This window comes from Cicer arietinum, chromosome 6 (genome assembly GCF_000331145.2).
Source record: "Cicer arietinum cultivar CDC Frontier isolate Library 1 chromosome 6, Cicar.CDCFrontier_v2.0, whole genome shotgun sequence".
In the NCBI taxonomy this organism is placed as follows: Eukaryota; Viridiplantae; Streptophyta; class Magnoliopsida; order Fabales; family Fabaceae; genus Cicer; species Cicer arietinum.
Window position 1 is genome coordinate 16,286,415 of NC_021165.2, and position 26,063 is coordinate 16,312,477.

The following is a 26,063-nucleotide window of genomic DNA, read 5'->3' on the forward strand; positions in this document are numbered from 1 at the left end:
AGAAACTAAATACATGCTTGAGTTGCAAAACTTCTCTAAGCTAAAATCTAATCCAAACTGGTCCCAAAAAGGCATGAAAGTTGTAATTTATTTCTTAGACTAACGAATTTGTCAAAAATTACTCTATACATAATTAAAATTAATAACAAATTTGTCTTAGATGACATAATTTCATTAATAAATTTGCCATCGAAAAAATGACATTGACGTGAGATTAACGTATATAAGTCACATACAATACCACATCAAAATATCTAACGACAAAGTCAACAAACAATATGAAAGTTGTGTTTCGGTGATCGCCATAGTCACCCATCGCTATCCTCTATCCTCGTACTCCTATAAACGCCAAAGTAGGATTTAGCTTCACTTGCTCATACATTTGGAAAAAGCAAATGGCACTATCAAGGAATATTTGAAGATGAGTTCCAATGGGCCTCAAAATCCTACAGTTATTACGCGTTGCTATCTATACAATTAGTGAATGTTAATAACTTAGTCCTTAGATTAGTTTTCTTGGATTTAAATTTGAAACTTCTTTCTTATAATTCATTTGGTGTTATTTAGTTCACCAACCAAACTATTTAACAAGATTGTTAAATCTTTCTATTGAAACTGATTCTAAGGCCTATTAAATTTGATATTTTCGTCACATTAGTATATCGTATTCATAATATGATGAATTTGGATTGAAAATTCACCCTTAAAAAAAAACATTGATTGACTATTTGATTATAGTATCACCATGCGACTAACTCGATTTGGAGTATCCACGTACAGAGTTGTAGTAGTTAATTTTTTATGATGTAATTGGGGTCTCCATGACTTTTGTCTTAGTTTTGTTTTTTTTATGCGGCTTTTAGCCCTTCATTTTTTTAAGAAGCTTTTAACTCTTCGTTAATATAAAAATAAAGTAATATCTAATTATAAATTAATATCACTATTTTATACTATCAATATATACAAATTTTGTTTTTGACTTCATCAATATATAAATTTAAATCTCTCACTTGGTCACTTTACATCTACAACATGCAATTGAGGATTTGAGGCTCTCCTCCCTAACAAAATATATTTTGTTAGTTGAGGCTGATATTGAACTTTACCTACAATATCGAGTACTACTTTTAAAAGAATTGATTATTTCAATTTTTAAGATAATATAATTACATTTTTTAATTGTATCTACTTTTTTCTAAATCCAAAATTAAACATTACTACTATATAATTCAATTAATTTTAGTCATTTATCTTTTTATTTAATATTCTTTTTAATGGTTTATCTTTTATAAATATTATATTTTAATTTTAATTATAATAACAACAAAAATTATATCGTATCACTAAAATATCTTCTAACAATTGTTCATATGTATCTGATATAATATTATTTCAAAAAATATTTATTTAATTTAATAATAAACGTGTATAATTTCGTAAATTTTTTATATTATAGTATATATAAATTAAATAGTAGATAGACGCATAATTGTTTCTTTAATTTATTTTATTAAATTTTTGAATAGTAATGATGAATTAATTACTAACTAAAAGATCGGGGCATTGAGCACAAATAATTTGGATGCATTTATGATAGCCAAACAGATCTTTGATTAGCTTGTAGTCTAGAAACTAGAGAGGAAAAAAAACATAATTGATGGATGGTGGGTTGGTGTGGTGATACATGATTTCAATTCTTAAAACAATAACAACATCGTTAATTCCCACAAAAACATCTATCTCCAAATTCAAATTCAAATTCATGGATTCTTCTTTCAACGCCACCATGGGAGGATCTCATCAGAGGCTTCTGTCCTTGGCACAACACCTTCGCCTCTACAAGCCACCACCTTTCCCTGAAGATATTTTGGAGAAGAGCTTTGAAGAGAATGGCGGCAAAGTTGTTTCCCAATTGGGGTTTCCTGAATCAGCCACCACAATTCAAAACCCAGATAAATTTAGACCTAACAAAGCTGCTGTTTTGATTTGTCTCTTTGAAGGTGATGCTGGGGAATTCAGGGTCATTCTCACTAAGCGATCTTCCAAGCTTTCTACTCATTCGGGTCAGTTCAGTTACTTACTCATTTCAAATGTACTTGAATTTTCTATCAATGGAGTTTCAAATTCATCTTTTCTTTTCATTTTTAGATCTTACTACTCTGTTTTCCAAAATACATTAGTGGTATTAATTAAAGGTATGTTTGAAAATAATAAATAAATACACAAAGTAATTTGAAAGTGAGCTTATATTTAAGGACACATTGTTTTCCCAAAAGGTGCTGGCCATTCACTAAGCTCTTTGAATTAACTTATTTGGGCTTATCATGTTTGAGAGAGTTTAGGAAAACGGATTATGAGGAATCCGTAAACCAAGTTTTTAGCTTATCTCCATAACTCTTTAGGATAGTTGATGCAAATAGCTTAAATTGACTTTATTTTATATTTTGTTATAGAAACACCTTATGCATAAGTTCTTATATGAAAAGTGTTTATGTTGCTATAAGTGCTTAATTGAGCTGTTTATCCACACCGGACAGGAATGAGCTAAGGGTTGTGGTGTGTGTTTTATGCAGGTGAAGTGGCATTGCCTGGTGGGAAAGAGGAGGAAGGGGATAAGGATGACGGTGACACTGCAAAAAGAGAGGCACGGGAGGAAATTGGGTTGGATCCAGAACTAGTCGATGTTGTTACTGTTCTTGAACCATTCTTGTCTAAGGTAACTGTTCAGTTTAACTCTTCACTACCTGAACTGAAGTTATTGTTAGTATTTATAATATCCATGGAAATTGTTAATGTGTAATCGAGTATTTTCCACTTTGTATAATTAGGAGTATTGCTGTAAGTTTTGCACACTTATATGTCTGTGATGGTTGGTTGGTTCATGAAATACCTCTGTGCTGGAAAATGTTGAAATACTTCTGTGATGGTTGGTTCATGATTTATGAGATTCTGTGCTGTGGGAGGAATAAGTGGAAAGTAGACAATGTGTGCTCTCAATCTGAGAAGGTTGGAGATGGAGGGTTATAATTTATGAAATGATAATTTGATAGAACATACTGAAATTAAAAAAAAACATCATTCTTAAATATTACCTGTGAATTACTTGTAAATTTTAAATAAACTCAAATTCACTGTCCACAAAAATGAAGTGCAGCTGAGGTACTGAGGAATGAGGATATTGTTGATAAACCTTATTGTGATTGTTGTCTTGGATACGTATTTTCTCATCAACTGTACATGTCTCTATAAAGTAATGATGTGGCCATCGGGAAATGTATTTGGTTTGAACTAAAGAATAACTAGTTATAAATTATTAACAAAGGGTATGTATTTGATTCTTTAGGTCAAATCCATTCCCCAATGGCCAATGGCCACCGCATTACTTTATACAGATGTACAGTTTATGAGACAATTTGCATCCAAAACAACGATCACACCTTTTTGTTTGTCTATTTCTCATTTTCTCTGCATACAACTATGATCATTTCAAAAGGATATTGTTAATAACATTGTAACATACTTCTCATTTCTCTGCATACAACATTGATAATTTGATTCATTTCAAAAGTTGGTCTACTGTCACTAGTTAAAAATTTGTATCAATGGCAATGATGTTTACATTCCATGGTGTTGGATAGTTTGCACACCTTTTTGTACGTCTATTTCTCATCTGCTTCAGATTGAACGTTCACCTATCATTGTTTCTTTTATAGCACCTCCTAAGAGTAGTTCCTGTCATCGGCATACTTCACGATAAGAAAGCGTTCAAACCTGTTCTGAATCCTGCAGAAGTGGAATCATTATTTGACGCGCCTTTGGAAATGTTTCTCAAGGTGCATGCTTAATATTATTTTTATCTCGTGTCATCTTTTTTCATATTCATCTTCAAGTTGTCTGATGTCATTGCTTTACTTAGGATGAAAATCGGAGCCAAGAGGAGAGAGAGTGGATGGGAGAGAAGTATTTGATACATTTCTTTGACTATGACGTCGAGCATAAAAAATATCTCATATGGGGATTGACGGCTGGCATTTTGATTAGGGCTGCATCAATTGTGTACCAACGGCCGCCAGCTTTCGTAGAGCAGAATCCCAAATTCAAGGTTCCACAGGCTGTAAGCAAGGATAGTTCAATGACTTGAGTTCAATACCTATTGTATCATATTGTCATCAATATATGTTCTTTTCTTCATTCTACAATAATATTATTTGTCACAAATATAGTGTTCTAGAATATTAAACAGGTTTTCATATTCACTAAAAGAAAGGAAAAGGGTACTGTCCAAGTGTCCAGCACTTGGAATTCATATTCCTGCACACCTTATGTTTGAATATCTAATGATATGTAGAATCAAATTCGAATGATATGGGAAACTCCAGACTAATTTTGGGATTTTTTATAATGTAAAGGTTTCATTCCATTATTTGGAAGTGGATGAAATGATAAGGAGATGATACAAAATGAATTTGGATTATTTGGCGATTTGTTATTTAAGTTATTGATGTCTTTCTGTCTTTAAGGATTTTATTTTGTTAAGGAAATTTATATTTTATTAAGTTCATGTATATGATTTTGATTTGTTAAGAATTTTTGGTATCTTTTAGTGATAACCTCTCTTGAGTGTCTTATGTAATTTAGACTTTTGATTGCCATCCTAACAAAGCAAGCATACATTACCGCAACTGCTAAGTTGGTGTTGGAATGTCTAGACTTCAATACAGTAGTTATTTTGCAAGTTTTGAGTTGAATAGATTTGTCTCTCCAATACTTCACCATCATATATGAAGTTGTCGAATTTTTGGTGAAACTTAGTGTGTAGTAACTAATAGAAACGTGCTAAGGATGCATTAGTCGAACTCTATGCGAGTGTTAGGATACATGTTTGTCGCATGTTTCTCGCGCCCTGAGGGACCTTGGACGTGAAAATTCTTAAGCCACAAATAGTAGCTTGTGGATGGCCAATCATTCGACCAAATTAGTATTGGGGAACAAAATTGAGGTGTTGGAGGCACAACCAATTAGATGCGTGTAAAAATAATTTCATTCAAAATACTTTAAGACAATATTAACACTTAACAAAATGCAAACTGCCTTTGCAAAATTAAAGAGTGAACCAAGTTTACTGTTGATTGTCTGGTACTTTTCTAAGGCCTCTCAAGCTCGTGTTTTTCCCCACGAATCTTCATTTTGGTTTTGAAGTACCTGTCTTACACTGACCGGCTACAGATACTGAACAAACTACAGCAAAACCCTGACATGGTGTCAGCATAAAAGGCATGGAATTTCATAATCTTGCTCACGTTCAAACACAATGAAATCCCAATGAAAAGGTGAAATGTATACCATGGCAATATGTTGGATAAACACTGGAGCAGACCCACAATGTTATACAGGATCAACTGAAGACCTCATAAAATTTCTCCATGACAAGTAAACCCGAGTCTATAGACTCCAATGGATCCTTTCGAAGACGGTGTCTCAAGCAGTTAGGAATGACAATAGCGATATCCTCTGCACTTACTTTGTCTCTTCCCTTGAGGGCCGCAAGAGCTTTTGCAGCTCTATTCGTTACGATGTCTCCTCTTAATCCATCCACATTCAACTCTGCACAAACCTTGGAGATTTTTACCTTAAGTTCACGATCCATTGAAACAGAAGAAAGAAAACTCCTTGCTGCGGTAATTTGTTGCTGGAGCTTTGCCTGCTCAGCTTTGTAAGAATCTCGAAACTCCCTTGGATTTTTGTCGAAACGACCTCTCTCCTCCACAATCTTCACCCTTAGCTCAGCATCCCTCACAGTCCCCACTTGAGCATGCATTCCAAACCTATCCAGCAACTGCGGCCTGAGTTCTCCTTCTTCAGGATTTCCCGAACCAATTAGGATGAACCGAGCAGGATGTGCAATAGAAATACCTTCTCTTTCCACTGTATTCCAACCTGATGCTGCAGAATCTAATAAGACATCAACTAAGTGATCGTCCAAGAGATTAACTTCATCCACATATAGAATTCCTCTATTCGCTTTAGCCAGTAGGCCAGGTTCAAATGCTTTCACACCCTCAGTTAGGGCTTTTTCAATATCAATTGTTCCACAAACTCTATCTTCTGTTGCTCCCAATGGTAAATCCACCATGTTAATTTTGGAAAAGACAACCTCAAGTTGCTCTCCTTTTAAAACACGCTCTCTCACTTCAATACCCATGAATTCTGGATCTTCTGGATCTGAATTATATGGGTCACCGGAAACAACCTTGATTTTGGGAAGCAAATCGACCAATGATCTAACGGTTGTAGATTTCCCTGTTCCTCTATCTCCCATGATCATTACACCTCCAATTTTCGGATCAATCACATTTAGGAGGAGGCAAAGCTTCATCTCATCTTGTCCAACTATGGCAGAAAACGGATACACTGGCCTTTGGCTTTCTTTAGAAGCAATCCTCTGAGCCTGAATATGCTAAGTTTACAGATTTGTGGTGTTACCAAAACAGAAAGAAAAAAAATACAGAAACTGCAAATCAAGGGTAAGAATGAAATGAGCAAAAATGGCAATGTAAAACACTGACAAGGTTTAAACTTTAAACTTTCAAGGTATTAGACTAAAACATATTCTCCATTTGACATATCATCACTATCAAATTCCACACTAGTTGTGTAAGTTGAATATAGACTTAGATACAAAAACCCTATGTCTATACATAATTATGTCTTCAATCTGTACTTTTGCTAAAATCAATAACAGCTGTTCAATGACCTAGAAAACATAATCTGACAACAAAATTTGAACATATCTTACCTACCTGTTCAGTAGAGTTAATTTCAGTGGCAACACACAAAATTGAAAACTGAGAGCTTCCTTTAACGCCGTGAAATTCAATTCCACCACAAAATTTGCGCCCAAATACTTGCCCTGCAAAGCTACAACCATTCAATATTGCTGACAATTACAGTGCCAGAAACACCCATCTTTCAATTTCCATTTAAAACTCCCCGAGACAAAAAAGTTCATAGCTTTGACCCAAGTAATTACCAGATATGAAATGGGTTGGAAAAGGAGAAAATAAAGGTGAACTTGCTAAAACGATTTACCTTTGGTTAGGGAGAGAGAATGAATGGAAGGAGAAGAACGACGTCGTGAAGACAAGACCGCAATTGAAGAAGTGCCCAACGTGGACGCCATAACTTGTTTGCAGCTTCTTTCTTGTGTTGTGTGTTTTTCTTCACTTTCACACAATCACTCACAGAAGCTGGGCATGTGACCACGAGCATAAGGCAGATCATATTAAAAAGTGCACACAATAGTTATTTTGCTAATTACTAATGTGTTTTTTACTTTTATAAATCTAAAATACAATTAATATTTTTTTTAATTTAAAATCAATTTTGATTTTTTTTTTAAATGGCATTCGTTATAAAATAGGTAAAGTATTTCACTCGTATATAAATAACTTACTAGATAGTAATATATTCAATGAACAAATACTATTTCAATATTTTTTTTAGTTGATGTTATTGTGAAAAATTCTTTGTTGGTGACCATTTTTGTTGTCTTTAGAATGGAGTATTTTTTATCTCAATGTCTTCAAAGTGCCATTGATAAGTTATATAAAATTAATCAATTGAAGTTTATTATATAAAATTACAATTATAGGTATAAAATAAATAATAGTATAATTTTTGCAAGTGGATCCGCAGATATTGTATCTGACATATTACAAATTATAATTTTATTTCTGTTAGTGTCATTCGAGAGAAATAAAAGTAAATTATTTGGTAAGTCTTTAGTAAAAAAAAAAAAATATATATATATATATATATATATATATATATATATATATATATATCTTTATCTATAAGTATATATATATATAAAAACTTCAATCTGTACTTTTGCTAAAATCAATAACAGCTGTTCAATGACCTAGAAAACATAATCTGACAACAAAATTTGAACATATCTTACCTACCTGTTCAGTAGAGTTAATTTCAGTGGCAACACACAAAATTGAAAACTGAGAGCTTCCTTTAACGCCGTGAAATTCAATTCCACCACAAAATTTGCGCCCAAATACTTGCCCTGCAAAGCTACAACCATTCAATATTGCTGACAATTACAGTGCCAGAAACACCCATCTTTCAATTTCCATTTAAAACTCCCCGAGACAAAAAAGTTCATAGCTTTGACCCAAGTAATTACCAGATATGAAATGGGTTGGAAAAGGAGAAAATAAAGGTGAACTTGCTAAAACGATTTACCTTTGGTTAGGGAGAGAGAATGAATGGAAGGAGAAGAACGACGTCGTGAAGACAAGACCGCAATTGAAGAAGTGCCCAACGTGGACGCCATAACTTGTTTGCAGCTTCTTTCTTGTGTTGTGTGTTTTTCTTCACTTTCACACAATCACTCACAGAAGCTGGGCATGTGACCACGAGCATAAGGCAGATCATATTAAAAAGTGCACACAATAGTTATTTTGCTAATTACTAATGTGTTTTTTACTTTTATAAATCTAAAATACAATTAATATTTTTTTTAATTTAAAATCAATTTTGATTTTTTTTTTAAATGGCATTCGTTATAAAATAGGTAAAGTATTTCACTCGTATATAAATAACTTACTAGATAGTAATATATTCAATGAACAAATACTATTTCAATATTTTTTTTAGTTGATGTTATTGTGAAAAATTCTTTGTTGGTGACCATTTTTGTTGTCTTTAGAATGGAGTATTTTTTATCTCAATGTCTTCAAAGTGCCATTGATAAGTTATATAAAATTAATCAATTGAAGTTTATTATATAAAATTACAATTATAGGTATAAAATAAATAATAGTATAATTTTTGCAAGTGGATCCGCAGATATTGTATCTGACATATTACAAATTATAATTTTATTTCTGTTAGTGTCATTCGAGAGAAATAAAAGTAAATTATTTGGTAAGTCTTTAGTAAAAAAAAAAAAATATATATATATATATATATATATATATATATATATATATATATAACTTCATCTATAAGGATATATATATATAACTAACAAAATGAAGCAGGTGATGCGTTTATTGCTGGGTATCACAGTGCAAATAACCTTCGCAATTACGACGGTTTAAAATTTATCGTGTTGAAGAAATATCCTAGACTGAGTACTTGTATTTACATTTATGAAGGGTCACATATTAATGGTTGGAGACTAGAAAGAAAAACCAGAAAATGGTAAATGGGTCAGCATAAGTCACAACTTCAGCTAAACCAAAATCGATTAATCATCAATATTTTCCAACAGGCTTATAAACACAGGGATCCATACAGATGCTTCGTACAAAACTCAAAAGGCAAGCTATGAAGATTCTAGCAGCCAAACGTGCGTCCTCAATAATTAGGTTTTTGAACTACAATATTTTTGAGTTTTTGCCAAACTGAATGTATAAATGAGTTGTTTTTATCATTTATTATCTTTTTATGTTGTCATCAGAAGATATACTAGGCCTTTCAGGTATTCAACAATCTCCGATCCACCAAGCTTTGAACTTCCATATACTCTATCAACAAACGTGATTGGAACCTGTACATATGTGAAACTAAGGTAAGCTACAAAGTGAAAAATGAACAGGCTGATAAGCTTGAACAAGGTAATTACATTAAGAACTCCAAGCCATCTATTCGACAATTATTTGAGAAGGAAAGTAAAATGTAGCAAACACAATAAAAATAAAAGCTAAACTGCTAAAAACATTTAAAAAGCATAACTAACAAGCATTCAATTCTTCTCCTAAACATATATATATGAAGATTTAGAGAATCATATTTTGTCTAATCATCAAATGCTTCAAAATTTCTCAGTAACCAACAGACATGTATGTTTGTGCTCACGGATGAGCAGATAAAATAATTTCAAAACGAGAAAGATAGAACAATAGAAAGGAATCAGGGCAATCCTGGAATAATTTAAATGTTTAGCAATTATCATTTCAGACAGTTTGTAAAGCACAGGACAGCATGAGTATGACTGTCATTCAAATTGGCAATGTTCAAATGCATCTTTCCAATTAATTGTATGTCATACAAAACAGCTTATTGAAGTAATTTGAAAACGTGGTGAGATAGCAAAGCCATAACTACAGCTTAGATTGAATATATGGAACAGAAAGTCTGCATGGATATTACATGCGGATTGCCTTCTAAAAAAACTCATGCTGATTGCCTCAACAAAGCACATAGATATCATCAATTATAATTGAATCAGGCAATTTCATGGTCAACCGTCATGGGATTAAGGTGTATATGCAATGGTGAAACATTTCTAGAATCCACCAGCAAGCATCTTTAAGCTGCAGCCAATTATAACTTTTACAGTATTAAAAAATGATGCTCCTTGATTCAATTTATAAGTTTTATGAATAAAGGTACAAGTTTTAAATCAAACATTGAAAATTACGCAAGATATATCAAGATATATGTATAAATGTGGAAAGCACATATTCATCAATGCTAGTTACACATCTAATCATGATCTATGAGGTCAACATAACAACCAGATTAATATAAAGAGTAAACATCGTGAATCAAGCAACTGCACCTCTTCAATACGGTACCCTTTTCTCGATGCTCGTACTATCATCTCCATTTGAAAGACATATCCCTTGCTAACACAGCAACTAATGATATCTTCAAGCGCTGATTTCCTATATAGTCTACAAAGAACAACAATACATCAATCTCAAACCAGTTAATAGGGAAGCAAGCAAAAACACTCGCCAAACTGTTCAATATCCCTTATCAAGCTCTATACCTAAAAGACCCTGTCAAATCTGAGACACCAGGCCATAAAAGTGTTTGTGCAAGAACATTTGCTCCCCTGCTTGTTAGTTTACGCATAAGATTCCATCCATGCACACCGCCGCCTTTAACATAACGAGTCCCTGTAACTATATCAGCACTAGTTTCCAACTGCTTTCTGGAAAACAAAAGGGAAGAATTGAATTGTGGGCTGTGGCAGGAAACTAGAAAACAAAAAAGACATTATTAAAAGCTTTCCTTACCTAATGAAGCCTGGCAAATATTTTGGCTGCAGAAGAACTAAACAGATTAGAAAAAGAAGAACCATAAAAAATAATTAAATGCAGTTTTGGACTCTACTTTGTCTCATTTGCGATTTTGGCCCCTTACTTCTAATTCCATGATTTTAGTCCCCCGTTTATTAAAAAGACCGACTTTTTCTCCACCTATATATTTTGAGGTTGGATTTTCTTGATTTGACAAGTGAGATACTTATGTGGCAACTCATTTGGTGACGTGGCACTATCTAGGTGAATCCTTAACAAATGATTTTCATTTCATCAAAATAAACATTAACTTATATCACAAAGGCAACCAAATTTGTTGTAAAACACTGTTTAAGGTAGATTCTCACTTAATAACTAATTCCCATGTCATCGACTCAGTTGTCCCGCAAGTATCTCACTTATCAAATCATCAAAAATCAACCCCAAATGCATAGATCGGGAAAATGTCAGGCATATTGAGAATTGAGAAACCAAATTCATGGATTTAAAAATGGGGGACCAAAACCATAAACAAAGCAAAATAGAGAGACCAAAATTACATTTAACCTAAAAATCTAAAAAAAAAGTTCATCCAAATCTTCTTAATTTTTTACTCCTTTTCAAATTCAATCACTCTTCATAACAGCAACCTAGTGTCTACATCATGCAAAGTTGTGAACATAATAACTTACATGATGTGATAAATCAGCATCCATAATAACAACAAAATTTCCAGATGCATGCTTCATGCCATGAATGTAAGCCGTTCCTGCAAATTAATCGCATCAAAGGCCAATTTATCAAATATCATTTAGTAAAAGTATCAGGTAGTACATACCTAAACCCATCTTCCTAGGTCTGGCTCTTAACAGCTGTAATAACCACAAGAATAAGCATGGTTACTCCCAAAAAATAGAATAGATCACAATTCACGAATTACTAATCATTTATATATTAAATTACATTTTTAAATGTCACTGCTTACAATTTTATCTTCTCCATAAACCTGCTGCAGTTGTTTTACAACATCTTGAGTGCCATCAGGACTCCCATCGTCCACAATAATAACTTCAAAATCAACATCCCTAAAATTGATAGAAAGGAGTTTTCATAATATAAGATGGCTCTATCTATAGGCTTATACATAATATCTAAACTGACATAGATGAAAATGAAGAAAAAAAGAAAGATCGGAGAGAGAGATTGAGAAATTACCGAAGGTGCTTGAATATAAGGTAGATAATGAGGCTTATGTTGAGTCGCTCATTATATGTGGGAACAATTATACTGTATTTGTTTTTCTGCTTCTGCTGCGCATCCATTCTGATCTAATCTTTACTAGGAACAGCTTCCACCGGCGGAGGCTAACGAGTAACGATGGCTTAAAGCGGAACAAGAGGGCAAAACCACTGTTTGCTCCCAAAAACATTTTTATTTTTACCCAAAGGTTCAAACAGTTATAATTAATTTTTGTATCTCAAAAAAATCATTATTTTTTTGTAGTTATTAAAAAAATATTGATTTATATGTATTAACAAAGTAAAGTTTTTTATGCATGCAATTTAATAAAATCACACAGATGCAAATATTTATAAGGATAATAATATTTTAGGAAGTCTACCCAAAAAATATATTAGAAGGTAACATAAAAATGTTGCATCATGATCTTATTCGATTTAATAAATGTGGTTTTTTTTTCTATTAAAAAATTAATATTATCGGTCCATATTTCAAAAACAATTTTATTCATAAAATTATAATAAATGAATTTTTTATTTTATTTGAAAAATGAAGAAGATCACAACTCGTATTTAATCATTTAAAATTATATTAAATTATAACTATTTTGAATTGGTCTAAGGTTCAATCCGTCTTAATTAATACGCATCGACCCATAGTGGTACTCAAAGAACCGTTATAAAAGTTAGGAGCGGATTTATGAGCGGACAAAATGTATAAATCATGACAAATATTCCATTGAACATTAACATTCTTGTCCTCGACGAATTCATCCCACGCAGGATAAACATAATTGTTTTGACTTAGCAACAAACACATTTTCTATTCCAACCTCTCACTCTCCTTAAGCAACCATTTACTTGAGCACAAGAGTGTTTGAAGGTATCACTTTATTATAAGAATAGAGAATCGATCGTGATTTAAGTCTGAATCAATAATCATTTAATGTATTTAGATTTAAAGAGATTGAAATTCCACCGATAAGAGTTAAGTGAAGTCGGTGAAATATCAAGTTAAAGTAGGTTGGGATGGTTTGAATTTCAATTTTTTTTAGAACCTTTTACTTATCTAAAAATTTAACACAATGCAAATAAGGTGATTTATGTAGTTGAAATAAGTTCTACTAGGACCAATGATACGAGGCATACCTTAATACTTTCCAAAACTTAGCAATTTGCATATGTGATAAACAAACTCAAGGCATATCCTAGATCATTAGCACATCCTTCATCATACTCAACAAGAAATTAGTGATACTATAGGGGTCAATAATTTTTCTCATAGCCGAAGAAAAGGAAATGAGTAGATCTTTTAACGCATTTTTTTAAATTTCACCGTGTATGTATGTTTTTATTTATTAATATAAAAAATTTATAAATTGATATTATTACATATTTTTATATTTATATTTCTATATAATTTTTATCGTTTAAAATATTTTATCAATAAAATATTTTTCAACTTATATTTTATATTCTATTATATTTCAACTTTTTTATTGAGTTTACTAAAAGTCAAATAAATGAAATTATTAAATTTTGGATTGAACTTGTGACTACGTCAATTGCAAAAATCTATACAATTGAATCGGAGAGATTCTTCAAAATTAAAGAAAACTTCAAAGTTTAAAATGTTCATAGAAGTATTTATATTGCCCCACTAATAATATGTAATCATTGATAATAAAATTTAAACTCAATTTCTTGTGAGATTTATTGTGAATCCTTGTCATTTGGACCAATCCTACTCTTCTAATGTTTTTCTATGGCTTGCCATTTATATTGCTCTAATAAAGCAAGTATTCAGTGAATTAAAAATGAAAAATTGAGGAAAAAATTTTAATAGGATAATCTTTGGTAAACCTCACTCACCCGTAATCGTTTTGCCTCGTTTTCTCTTCTGTTATTACCCGCCTTTACGAAGTGCGGACTTAGAAGCCGTTACTATTTAAAGCTAATTCGAAAACTGCAGAATGCTTACTTCTATTGTTTCCTCTTCAAGCTCTCAGAGCTTTCCCGTTCCCTATCTCGCGTCTCTCTTCTCATCACAACCGCATCAAAACCCTATCTCCGTCGATCGTCTCTCCCAATCGGTTGTTGAAATTGCAAATCTCTGCCATCTCCATAAACTCAAGAGCATACAATATCCGATTCCGCCGAGTCCACTACGTTTCATAGATCGGTAACTCACGCATTTCTTTCTTTTTGTTCGGAATATATCTCTTTGCGAATTTCAACACTTCGTGTGTGTGTTGTGTTGCCGCTTTTTATTTGCTAGATATCAATTTAGTTAAATTTGCGATCTACGAAGTTAAACTAATGCCGATTGCTGCAACATTTATAGACACGAATTTTCTTGATTTATGATCAGTTTCTGTTTATCTTTGAAGAACTATGAAATTGTGCGATTTGCTTAACTTTTAAGTTTTTATCACCGTACATCTCCTATTGCTGGATTTGGCGTCTCTGCAAATCAATTCGTTTGCACTTGGACTTCTGAATCTGAATTTTTCATGGATTGTCATTGTTGGTTCTTTGTTTGGTATTATATTGTGATTTTTCTGTAATATGTTTTGATCTACTTAACGTTCTCTGATTTATATTCATCATCTGATAGTAGAAGACAATGCTATTTTTTTTTCTTTCTTTTCATAATACATAATTAGGTTAGTTTTTCCTTGCTGCTACTAGCCTAGGGAGTTATACTGTTTATACTTCACTTTCTAGTACGATTATACTTTGAAGTATGTAAAACATTTAAGAACTTTTCCTTTCACGTGTTATATCTTACTGGTTGAATTACAATTTATGATTTATTGGCGAACACATTTTTGATTTAGGCATATACACATGGTTCATATGCAAACTTCATCAATTCTATGTTCTAAATGTTCTCAATAGGATATTGTATATTATAAATCTCCCTATGTTGGAAATATCTTTTATAGTATATCGTATGCTATAAGCTTCCATATTCTATTATTCTGATTAGTTATTAGTGATTCATATTTTCTTGTCTTATTTCAGTAGATATTTGACATAATATTTTGTCATCAGAATGACTCTGAGACTTGTCTTGTTGTTTGACATATACACATGGATGTTTTTTTTCTTTCATTTTTACCCTCTCCTAAAATATCTATGATACTTAATGATCAATACACTTTTTGCTGGTGGATAGGTTTATAGGTAGAAACTTTTATTCCCTAATTTTTTATTTATTTTGGACAATACAGCTTTATCATACCTGAGGTGCGAATCTTGAAAATTTTCAACCTCAAGGAATGGCAGAACAACGCAAGGAATCCTTACCTGCAGATTCTAAAGAGAAAAATAAATCGCTAGGTTTTTCTCTATATTGATTTTTACTTTTATTATGCAGCGAGTATCACTTGTAGAGTCTTCCATTTTTCCTTTAACATTTCAATGTTTGTAAAGAAAAAAATATTTCTTACATTCCTTTAGGGATATCATCTATTATGCTGTTTCTTTATCGTAAGGGTTGACATGAGATTCTTAGATATCTCTGTGCCTTCTTGTAAATTTGTGAGATTGCATTCTCATTTACATTGGAAAAAGTACACATACACTGTGTTTCATTGTTTGGTGGTTGATTGAAAACAACAACGATGACGTCACAATAAGCATCACTTTTTCTTTTCCTTTGGATTTTTTAATTTAAGCAGATGATGAGTTCGGGAAGGAATTTCTTGGCTCCTGGAAAACCATGTCAATGGCAGATGATGATGCCATGGATTTCAGCTTTGACACTGTTTTTAAAAGCAAGAAAAAGACATTCGACTTTGACAAACTGTAAGCACTCCTAAAGTTAGTTTCAATTATTCAAAGTCAAATATGGATAGCAAGGACTCAGTTATTGGTTTCATTCTGAAATCTCTGTTTTAAAATGTTTTAGGTTGACAGATTCCATGGTCAGTATTGTAGATGAATTCAGTGTGCATTATTTTGATTTTTTTTTGCAGATTTACAGTGATTTTGAATATTTCAATAAAAAAATATTTCATTAAACGAACAGATTATCTGGGTATACATATATGCTTATACAATGTATTTTCCAGTTTGTAGTTTCTTACCAGTTGTTACAAATGATCTTTTGTAGGGACATGGATTTTAATCTAGACACTGAGTTTGGCAAAATACCATCATTTAAGCTGGACATGCCAGACCTTGATTTTGCATGCCCCCCAAAAAAGTCTTACCAATCTACGGACAAAAAGGGAGAAGCTTCTTGTGCTAAATCAGGGAAACAAGATGGGTTTGATTTCAACTTTGATTTTAATGATAAATGGGGGTAATTTGTCAAGGCAGCTTAATGCACAGATATGTTATTTTTGAGTTCTGCAGCATCATTTTGAGTGATTTGGAGGTATACGCATATTCTCATATTATCACTCCTTTTATTGGTGTAGGTTGGATAGCTTCAATCTTGATTCAACCTTACTAAAAGTAGATACTAGTAATGACGACTGTAACCAGAGGAAGAAAGGAATTATCACAGAAGGCAATGATAGTGAAGGTGCTAAAAATCCTAAAATGAATGATGATGATGAAGGGGTTAGTGCATCTGAGGATAATATGACTACGAAACCTCGAGCATCAGAGAGGCTGGAAACATTGAAGACTGAAACTTCAGTTGGTAACCTAGGGAATCTAGTTTCCAGACAGGATGATTCTGTTTCCAAATTTTCATCCTCAGAGAACCTTGACATATCGATTAAGAATCAGAATTCTGATATAAGTAAAATAACAAGTATGACAGAAATGGATCAAGAAAAAGACTTATCTAAGAAGACAAAGTCAACAGAATCAAAATCTGAGCAGATTATCAATATGGTAACTTCCCAGTCTGTAGGTCAAAGTGATTCAGAGCAAGATATTATCTCAGAACAGCATACGAAGGTTTCTTTATCCGATACAAGAGTGATTAATGTTGCAGGAGATAAACAAGAAGTTAATGATAAGGCAACACATGTAGATTCTGATGTTGTAGACTTACAGTTGGAGCATTCATCCCCACCTCTAACCACTGAATCAGATGCTACTGTTAGAGAAGTTATTAATCTAGGCAGCAGAGCTACTGATGACCCTCAACCAGAAAAGAGTAATTTAAGTTATGAACACATTACCAAAATTGATGCCTTGAAGAAGAGTTCATGTGACAATAGCAGAAGAGAACAGAAAAGATCAGCTCTGGAGTGTCATTTGGCTACAGCAAGCAGGTCCAATTGTCACTATCCTTTTTATCATCACGTCTTTGTAAGTTTATTTTTATTATTAGCTGAGTTGCTGAAACTCTGATTCTGCAAGGTGGCGAGGACATAATGGTTATCTTTTTAACAGGTTTTTACTGTTTTTCACAATTTTCATTCATTTAATGCAGTAACCCCATAGTTGATAAAATCACATTGATAAAAGATAAAGAACTCCAAGTTAAGCATTCAAACATATTCAGTATGCCAGATAACAAAAGGTCTTTAAAGCATCCTTCTTCAACAACAGCTGGGACTAAGAGTATCTCCATAACCCAAGCACGGTTTGTTATGATGCTTGCTGTAACAAATGTATTTGTTGAGCTTTCAATTGTAGAATGTTTTATATATTTTTACTCAACAGGGATAGCTTCAAATCAAATGACACAAAATTTGGAAGCAAAACGGTAAGCGATTCACTCCCAGGTTCCAGCAAAGTAACTAGGGATACACCAGCATTGCTTGGCAGCAAAGATGATCATAAAAATTTAAATACCAGGTTACATATATTGTCCTGGATTTCGGTTATACGAAAGTTTCTTACTTTATAAACACTTCTTTTCCAACTGCTAAGATGATATTTTTGTGTAAAAGAAAGGCCATGTTTCTATAAACTAGCATGTCAACAAAACATGTTAAAATTTTGAGGTAAGGTTGCTGCTGCTAAGCACTGACTTTTGTAACTCAAGTTAGTAGAAGAACTAAAAATCATACCAGAGTCCAGATAATATTTTGATATGTCTTTGTGTGGTTGGCTCTGCTAACCTGCAGCATTATAAAATCATATTGGTGGTATTTGCCTATGCTATTATTAAAACTAGATGAAAATCCATGTGTCGCATGAGTTGGCAAATATAATTGGTTTAAACATTGTTTAATTACAAAACACGTTCTAATTTTTACATAATACACATCATATGTCTTCAAAATATAATGATTGAATTTTAATATAGCTCACCTTACAACCAGAACATGACAACCTTTTCCCAACATTCTCTCAATGCCTTGTTCTCAATCTTTTGGTCATTAGTTTGGTTCTTGTTTGTGCATTTTTTGCCATTAATGTCTTTTCCATAATTTTACAAAAAGATGGGGGGAAAAGACAATGAGAAAAAAGAAATAAAAATATCTGTGATAGGGTATGAAAAGAGGTTACAAGTAAGAAATATGAATAAGAAAACAAATTGATGCATAATAAATAATAAATACAGCTAAGTTAGCTATTATTAAGATGATTGAACATGTAAGTAACTATTTTGTGATTAAGAAGGTGATAAGATGACATAAATTCGAAGTCAAAAAGAAAAGAAAAAAAATCCTTGCTACTGGAAAAGAACCACCGATTGTGATCTTTATCATCTATATAACCTACTGAAAGTATGATAGGTTGTACACCATTACGATAATGGCTAGCAACATAAGGAAGATGTGCCCCTCATTGTCTGCATCATATCCTATCCTCCCAAGTATGTCCCTCAAAACATTGCAGTTCCATTTTACCACCATGATAGTATGTCACATTATATATAACCAATAAAATGTGAGTTTCAATTAAATGATGTTGACAATGCAAAGAGGCTAAATGTTCGATGTCATGGATTGATTGAGAGAAATTAATTGAACGGGAAGTTTAAAATTGGAGATTTAGTTCATGGAAGAATTTGAAAATGGTGCATCTTTAGACATATTTGGATATCATTCCCCGCAGTCTCCTGTTTATGTGGTTTATAATTTTTTATTTTTTGGAATTTTCTTTACCAATACGATCAAAATAATTTAAACATGTTTATTTGATATTGTGAACTTTTTTAAATATATCTTTCTAGGGTCTTCACCATGATCACTGATTGAATTTCTCATGAAAGTTTAACATTGCCTAATTTTTGTCAAACTTATGTTCTTTCCTTCTGTGGCTCAATTTCTAATTTAATTCTTTGTGAATTTTTCAGTTCTCAAGTTAATCTTTGCAGCTTAACAGAGAAGACAGCTATAGTTACTACCCAAATATCTGTAAATTCTCAAGCTGAAGCTTCAGGCAAGGAGTCCTTTCAGAAATCAAAGATCACGTCCATAGAAGGAAATAAAATTTCTTCTTTTAAAGCTTGCAAGATCACACCTGCCTTTTCTAGCTTAAAGACTTCAAGGTCTGTATTGAGTTAGTTACACTTTGTAAACTCTTGTGGGGATTTTGATTGACTTCTTTTGTTACCTCAGGAACATTGGAACTAACTCAGTTTTAGTAACGTCTTTACACCAAAATGGGGCCAACTCATTGGCTAGTTCTAAGCAAAGACAGGAGATACAGACTATTACAGCATCAAAGAATGATCATCTGACTGACAGTGGTGACAATCAAAAGACTTCAACCCCATTTTTGAAGAGGAAAAGTATTCAGGTTTGACAGGACTTTTTCCTTTTGTACAATTGAAGGAAGAAATGATCACTGAATGATTTGATACCTACAAGAACCTATGCCTTTTCTCCCTTTTCTTCTCCCCAAATGTCATATCTGCAACCGGCTTCATTTAATGTCTCCTATTGTATACTTTTGGTGCATAAATATTCCTCTTGGCCCACAATAAACTGCATATCTTGAATTAATATTTTTGTTTTTTCCATGAAAGAAAAAAATAGAGACGAATAAATAAGAACATTGTAGAGCTATCCTAAAGAATTTCTTAGAACACCTATAACACTCAAATTTTCAGGTTTCTGGAGCAGATTTAACATCCTTGAGGTCCCTAAAGCGCCTATCTCAGTCTCCAAGTAGCAGGTCCTGCAGAACAAATTGATTATATTACCTTTTTTTTTTTTGCATAGACTGTCTGGTCTTTATTTTTTGTGGACAATTAACATAGTTCTTAACAACTCCAGAAATGCTGAATCTAAAGAATCATCAGAAAAAGTTGTTGAACAGGTACATTAACAAATGGTGGGCACTATTTTATCTGTTGTCTTATATTTTGATGATGATAGATAAATGGAAGGAGACTTGGGGATGCTTGTGACAGTTGTTAATACTAGTTTCTTTTTTGTCATATATATTAGTTGAATTCACTTTTATATGAAAATCAGGTAGAGAGAAAGCCCAACAACTTCCTCTACTATCATTCAACCTATGGACTTGAAAGTCCATCAGAGATTAAAGTAATAGAAATGGAAATACCTGATTCTGTACTCATGGAAGATAATAGTAGTGTTGAAAAGGCTGAAGCATATACGAAGGAACTTGAAAATGTGAGTGATCTAAACTTTTTTGTCATCTATAGAATAGATCATAAGTTTTATTGTTAAAAATTATTCAATTTACTGGATTATCAATTTCTCATGAAAAACACAAGGATATGCTTGGTGGCTAGGATAAGGAAGATAAGATATGATGAGTTATTCTATCTTATTATGACCTAGTATTTGTTGTGACAAAAAGATATGATAATTTTATCCTGTTAGCAAGGGAGAGTATTCGTGTGGAGGGGTGAGTTGATTGGAAATGAATATCATATGATAGAGACTTTCCCCCTTCTCATGAAGATGTTGTTTATTTTAATCACTATCACTATATAAGACAAATTTCATGAGTATCATAAAATTCAGACCAGTGTGTAAAAAAAAATGGCTTTTGTTTCTCCTGAATAATATAACTTTTAGGGTGTAGTATCTCACATTTTAGAATTTGAGAGGATGCATCATGTAATTTAGACAAATGTCTGTGTTGGAATGAGGTTGATCAAGTAGCATGCAAGGAAGGATACTTGTATCTTCTTTTAGAATACAAATTTTAGTTCCTTAGCTCACAGTACATGTGTTTTAACTGTTTGTGCAAGCAAACCAAACTATTTCCTCGCTTAATGATGTGATAACTTTATACACTTGCAAGTTGCATTGATTTTAAATTTGAGTTTTTTCAATAATATTTGATGGTAATAACGGGTCTTTTCCATCCATGCATCCATTATAATAAAAAGAAAAAGAAAACTGCACCTCGTGGATTTTTTTAGATGTGATTTCTTGCAGATTTGTAACATGCTAAAAAAAAGGCACGAAGAAGCAAAAGAGTTATTAGTGCGAATTATTGTCAACGACAATAACTTGCTGATGCTTAATCATCCCGTTTATGAAGAAAAAATATCCTTCCATTCTTCTTTTTGGTTATACCCCCCCATTCTATTTATAGATATTAAAGCTGGTTATTTCCTTAACATTTTTTAACATTCGAAAGGTTCAGAAGTTTGCTTCTCAATTGATGTCTAAGGGGATTCAAACTTGATCAGCAATAAATTGTTGCAATCGAAGGTATGTATGTAGCCTATTCTGCACTGTAACATTTGTTATATTTTAGTCACCATTTGAATTTAAGGACCGAGTACATTCATATCAAATTTGTATGGTTATGCCTCCAGTGGTGTCTGGACTTGAAAAATAATTTCTATTTCCTTAGGATGATTGTCAGAAATTTGTCATCTCTTTAGTCTATTAAGGTTCGAAGTTTGTACGAAGTCTATTGTGATACATCCACAAGTCCAATTGGGCGCAGTTGCGATATTTGTGTTGATGGAGTTAAATAACTTTTTAGCAATGTACCCAAAAAAAAGCTTTTCATCCAAAGCCTAGGCAAGAGTTCCTTCGAAGTGCTACCTTGAAGAGAAAAAGGTTTTGCAATTGATTTTGCATGTTCCATAGTCAGACATTTGATCTTGAGAATCAATGATAAAAGTTGAACTCTATTGCACGGTGAGTAGCCAAACTAAAAGAAAAAGAATGCTAAAATAAGTTCCGTTGATACCATTTATTAGTTATAATTCATGATAATCATGTAAAATCTATGCTTATTCTTCCTTAGACAAGGTCAATCTTACTATAGGAAAGGGAGCAAGACTCTTGGAATTTCCTTCTGATAAAACAGATCGTTGCTACAATTTGTTGATTGTGAAATAATTTGATACAGCAAAATTTCCAACCTACAGAGTCCCGTGAAACAGAGCGAGTCATCTGTTGGCTGTTCATATATCCATCATATTCACGTTCTGAGTTATTAGCAAGTAAACTTTTGGTGCTATTACTGTGATGACAATTTCAATAATGGTGTCTTCTGTTGTGTTTTCAGCAAGGCCTTCTGTTGTCTATGTCCCTTTCTTAGCTAAGCAACATTGTGCTGAATTTCATCCATTCAAAATCAGATGTTTCTTCTAGTCACACAAAGTCCCTTTTTCTGTTATTTTTGTTACTCATTCATATCATAAACTAGATGCTGACCTACCCAATGCATGGGTTATTAGACAAAAATAATTCCATTTGTTAAGTATAAATGGAATTTAATATGATCAACTGCACTGGGGGTGTAAGAAAGATACGCTTATGGCCACTAAAGCCAGTCAAATGTGCAATCTTCAATGTGTAGCAAGAATATATAATTGGATGAAACAGAATTCAATTAATTTAGTAGAGGCCTATATATGCATCCATGCAATATACAGATTTGTAGTAACTATAAGCCTAGCTACCATTTATGCATCAATCATTTCACATTTTTATTGCATAAAGAGAGATTAAGTTGCTTCACATGATCCACTCGCTGACTTTTTTGTTTTAAACTAATAGAGTTAAAACAGTAGAAATGAAAGTTTGAAAATAGTTATTAGTTATAGAGTTGTGTTAAGAGAAAGGATCTTCTTCTTCCTTTTCTATTCTTCTATGTGTTGTTCACCATTGTTAACACAAGAAACCTATTTTACTTTATAGGCAAACCTTTTTTAATTAAGAAACCTTTTGTAAATCTGGTGTACTTATTGAATACCGTATTCCTTCTTCCATTTCTGGTCTAGAAGAAGAAAAATGAATCACCAAGGAGTAAAATAGCATGTATGCATCTTAGTTATAGCTCCACACAAGCACAACCAAAAATGCATAATCTGAACGGTTAAGTAACCAACTATGCATGTTATTAACTCCAAAACAAGTTTGACAACTGGTCATCATAGATGGGACTCTTCAAAGCTCAGAAGGAAGGAAAACACAAGTGAGAAATGGGAATACTCAGTCAGACTAGACTTTTTATTATTATATTTTTCACATACGACACAGCAACACACTCATTAGGTAACATATTATATTAGCACTAGGGAGGTGAATGATGTGGTTCAGGATCGATTACAAACAATTTTTGGCTCTACACATAAATCCTATAAATCCAAGATGTATCTTTTTAACATATGCACAAACAGAGACATATTTATATTTAACGAATACTAAGGACAATAAAATCTTTTGGCAATTAGTTGGAAGTGCTCAGTAGGATACAAAAACAAATTGCGCGATATACTCAGAAAAATGTTTTGATGTCCTTGGACTTCCACTCGGATCTCTATAACAAAATATTATGAATAACCATGATGCTTATATATATATATGTTGCCTTCTTTGCTTGAATATAGCAAGATATCTAGCATTCTTCGAAATCTTGAAAGAGGGAAAATGGCAAGACTAAGTTTCTGTTTCTGTACTTTGCTCCTGTTGCTTTCATTCTCTGTGTCCGAGACTCGGCCACTTAGGAACCGTGATCCATTTTCTTTTCATTTCCCTGCTACCTCTGATCTCTTCCTTGGTACTGTCAAGCACTACCTTTATCCAGGATCAAAAGGCAGAAGCCTAGCAAAGATAGATAACATATTGAACACAAGTGCTAAGGTCTCTTACAGCATTAACTTCAGAAAGAGCAATGCAACAAGAAACCAGTACTATCAAACCCTTCGAGTGAGTCCAGGAGGCCCAGATGCACACCATCACTTCAATGTAACTGCTACTGGAGGACATGGGAGGAGATAGATCAACTGTGTGCATGAGATAGTGTTTTATAATGAATGAAATAACTAAGATCCTTTCATAAAGATGATAGGATCATGTTGTGAGAATGAAAACACACAAAAAGAAAAACTATCGAATAAAACGACGTTGTTTGACACTTGAGCATGGCATGCGATTCCAGTAAAAAGGTCGAAGGAAAATTTTGTTAAACCTTCTAAGTTTGTAATGAATCTTTTGATCCTAATAAATAAGAGTATTTCCCTTTTTTGTGAATTTGTGGTTACATCGTCAGCGACAATGATTAAGTAAATTATCTAACCTTTTAGACAAACTATTATGGAGACAATTGATAATATTTTACATTAAGATTTTGGTCATAGCAAATCAAGTAATTTCTTTTTCTTTGCCATAAGTTAATAATAGTGAGGAAATATTAAAAGGTTTATCAATGTAAATAACCATCTACACTATCCAATGTGTTTCAGGATGGTCTGGAGTTACAATTTTTAGTGTAAATCGGGTGTTCTTCTAGAGCTGGATAGAATTGAATGGGCGGCAAAACTGTTGCTGCATTTTTAGAACTAGATTCGAACTAATGACTTTTAATTAAGCTAAACGAGGTCAAAAGTATCTTATCCAAGCATTACTGGGTTGAATTTTACTATTAGAAAAAATATATATGAATATGCATTCGATGCAAATCCATTAATGCTTCAAGTCCTTGCCGTTTCTACTGGTTTGGATACGCATGCCTCTGTTAGTTTGCATTTTTTATTACCTCTGTTTTTTAATCTTGCTGTTCATACTGTTGTATATGGGTGAATTATTAGTAGCTAGCTTAATTACTTTGGCCACATGGAACTTCCTGGTACATGAGTATTGCAACTTAAAGCAGTACTTGTGCTATTGTAATATTGCTCCTTGTTCCATTAATTCAAATTTGTCTTTAACAAACGATACTTTTAAGAGAAATAACTTTTAATATGATATGTTCAGTCAAAAACAAAAACTTTGATTATGATATGTATTTATGTTATTAGTTTGATCATCACGAGGAAGGCAGATATATACCTTTTGACCAATTGATTTCACATTTTTTTTTGGATTTCCTGGTTAAGACTTTTTAGATCTACTTTTTTATTATTAGATACTAAAGTTTATGAGATTTACCTAGTGGGTCTTATTAAATTGGAAATAAAATCCTCATGAATTGTTGAGACCCATATAAATTTTAATGAAGTGGTTTGTTGTTATCATTGTTTAAATTCCATTTCCATTTATTTGAGATATAAAACTTTGATACGAAAAAATATTGTATAAATGTAAGACCTTGTTTTTGAAAAGTTATAACATTTGTTTTAAACGGAAAAATTTTATTTTTGTTTTAATATATATATATAAAAGAATAAGATCGATTGTCGTTATGATAAATTTTAATTATGACACTTTTAATAATTTTTAACGCATCCTTGTATTAGAAGATTTATTATTGGATCGAAAGATATTATCTTATAAATCATCCATATAAAATTTTATTTAAATTTAAACTTATTTGTTATATCTTTGCTATAATTTAAAATTAAATTCTTATAAACTTTTATTAAATAAAATAATTTTAATATATCTCATTAATATAATCAATAATTTTAAATTATTATCAAATTTTATAGATATAACAATTTTCAATCTAACAATTAATTTTGTAA

At 32.3% G+C, this 26,063-nt stretch overlaps 4 protein-coding genes across 11 annotated transcripts; 2 read left to right on the forward strand and 2 right to left on the reverse strand.

Moving 5' to 3' along the window:
- The first annotated feature begins 1,584 nt into the window (after nucleotides 1–1,584).
- On the forward strand, nucleotides 1,585–4,494 carry LOC101500985 (nudix hydrolase 15, mitochondrial). The gene is made up of 4 exons (XM_004505069.4): nucleotides 1,585–2,063; nucleotides 2,574–2,716; nucleotides 3,714–3,833; nucleotides 3,917–4,494. Exons 1-4 carry the CDS (start codon nucleotides 1,685–1,687, stop codon nucleotides 4,139–4,141), a joined length of 867 nt encoding a protein of 288 aa, XP_004505126.1. The 5' UTR covers nucleotides 1,585–1,684; the 3' UTR covers nucleotides 4,142–4,494.
- Nucleotides 4,495–5,018: 524 nt separating this feature from the next.
- LOC101500023 (magnesium-chelatase subunit ChlI, chloroplastic) lies at nucleotides 5,019–7,276 on the reverse strand. 3 transcript variants are annotated; one of them, XR_012163547.1, is made up of 4 exons: nucleotides 7,090–7,276; nucleotides 6,801–6,910; nucleotides 5,344–6,457; nucleotides 5,019–5,238 (listed from the first exon to the last, which is right to left on the reverse strand). XR_012163547.1 is itself a non-coding variant. In XM_004505068.4 (3 exons), exons 1-3 carry the CDS (start codon nucleotides 7,178–7,180, stop codon nucleotides 5,396–5,398), a joined length of 1,254 nt encoding a protein of 417 aa, XP_004505125.1. In that variant the 5' UTR covers nucleotides 7,181–7,275; the 3' UTR covers nucleotides 5,019–5,395. The 3 variants fall into 3 exon arrangements, 2 of the variants coding, with proteins under 2 accessions (XP_004505125.1, XP_004505122.1); XM_004505068.4 differs by having other exon boundaries at nucleotides 5,019–6,448; nucleotides 7,090–7,275; XM_004505065.4 differs by having other exon boundaries at nucleotides 5,019–6,457; nucleotides 7,090–7,275.
- Nucleotides 7,277–9,245: 1,969 nt separating this feature from the next.
- Nucleotides 9,246–12,477, reverse strand: LOC101501298 (dolichol-phosphate mannosyltransferase subunit 1). Its single transcript, XM_004505070.4, has 8 exons — nucleotides 12,264–12,477; nucleotides 12,034–12,133; nucleotides 11,887–11,920; nucleotides 11,741–11,817; nucleotides 11,046–11,071; nucleotides 10,796–10,960; nucleotides 10,583–10,697; nucleotides 9,246–9,568 (listed from the first exon to the last, which is right to left on the reverse strand). The coding sequence occupies exons 1-8, from the start codon at nucleotides 12,368–12,370 to the stop codon at nucleotides 9,464–9,466; spliced, it is 729 nt and encodes a 242-aa protein (XP_004505127.1). The 5' UTR covers nucleotides 12,371–12,477; the 3' UTR covers nucleotides 9,246–9,463.
- Nucleotides 12,478–14,015: 1,538 nt separating this feature from the next.
- Nucleotides 14,016–25,311, forward strand: LOC101501617 (uncharacterized protein At4g18490). 6 transcript variants are annotated; one of them, XM_004505072.4, is made up of 15 exons: nucleotides 14,016–14,468; nucleotides 15,523–15,631; nucleotides 15,973–16,099; nucleotides 16,407–16,598; nucleotides 16,717–17,526; nucleotides 17,688–17,840; nucleotides 17,921–18,055; nucleotides 19,506–19,700; nucleotides 19,771–19,951; nucleotides 20,265–20,329; nucleotides 20,431–20,473; nucleotides 20,632–20,793; nucleotides 21,571–21,681; nucleotides 21,767–21,849; nucleotides 24,843–25,311. In XM_004505072.4, exons 2-14 carry the CDS (start codon nucleotides 15,571–15,573, stop codon nucleotides 21,821–21,823), a joined length of 2,292 nt encoding a protein of 763 aa, XP_004505129.1. In that variant the 5' UTR covers nucleotides 14,016–14,468; nucleotides 15,523–15,570; the 3' UTR covers nucleotides 21,824–21,849; nucleotides 24,843–25,311. The 6 variants fall into 6 exon arrangements, with proteins under 6 accessions (XP_004505129.1, XP_012572607.1, XP_027191832.1 ...); XM_012717153.3 differs by lacking the exon at nucleotides 24,843–25,311 and adding an exon at nucleotides 22,661–24,630; XM_027336031.2 differs by lacking the exon at nucleotides 24,843–25,311 and adding an exon at nucleotides 24,169–24,630.
- The last annotated feature ends 752 nt before the right edge of the window (nucleotides 25,312–26,063 follow it).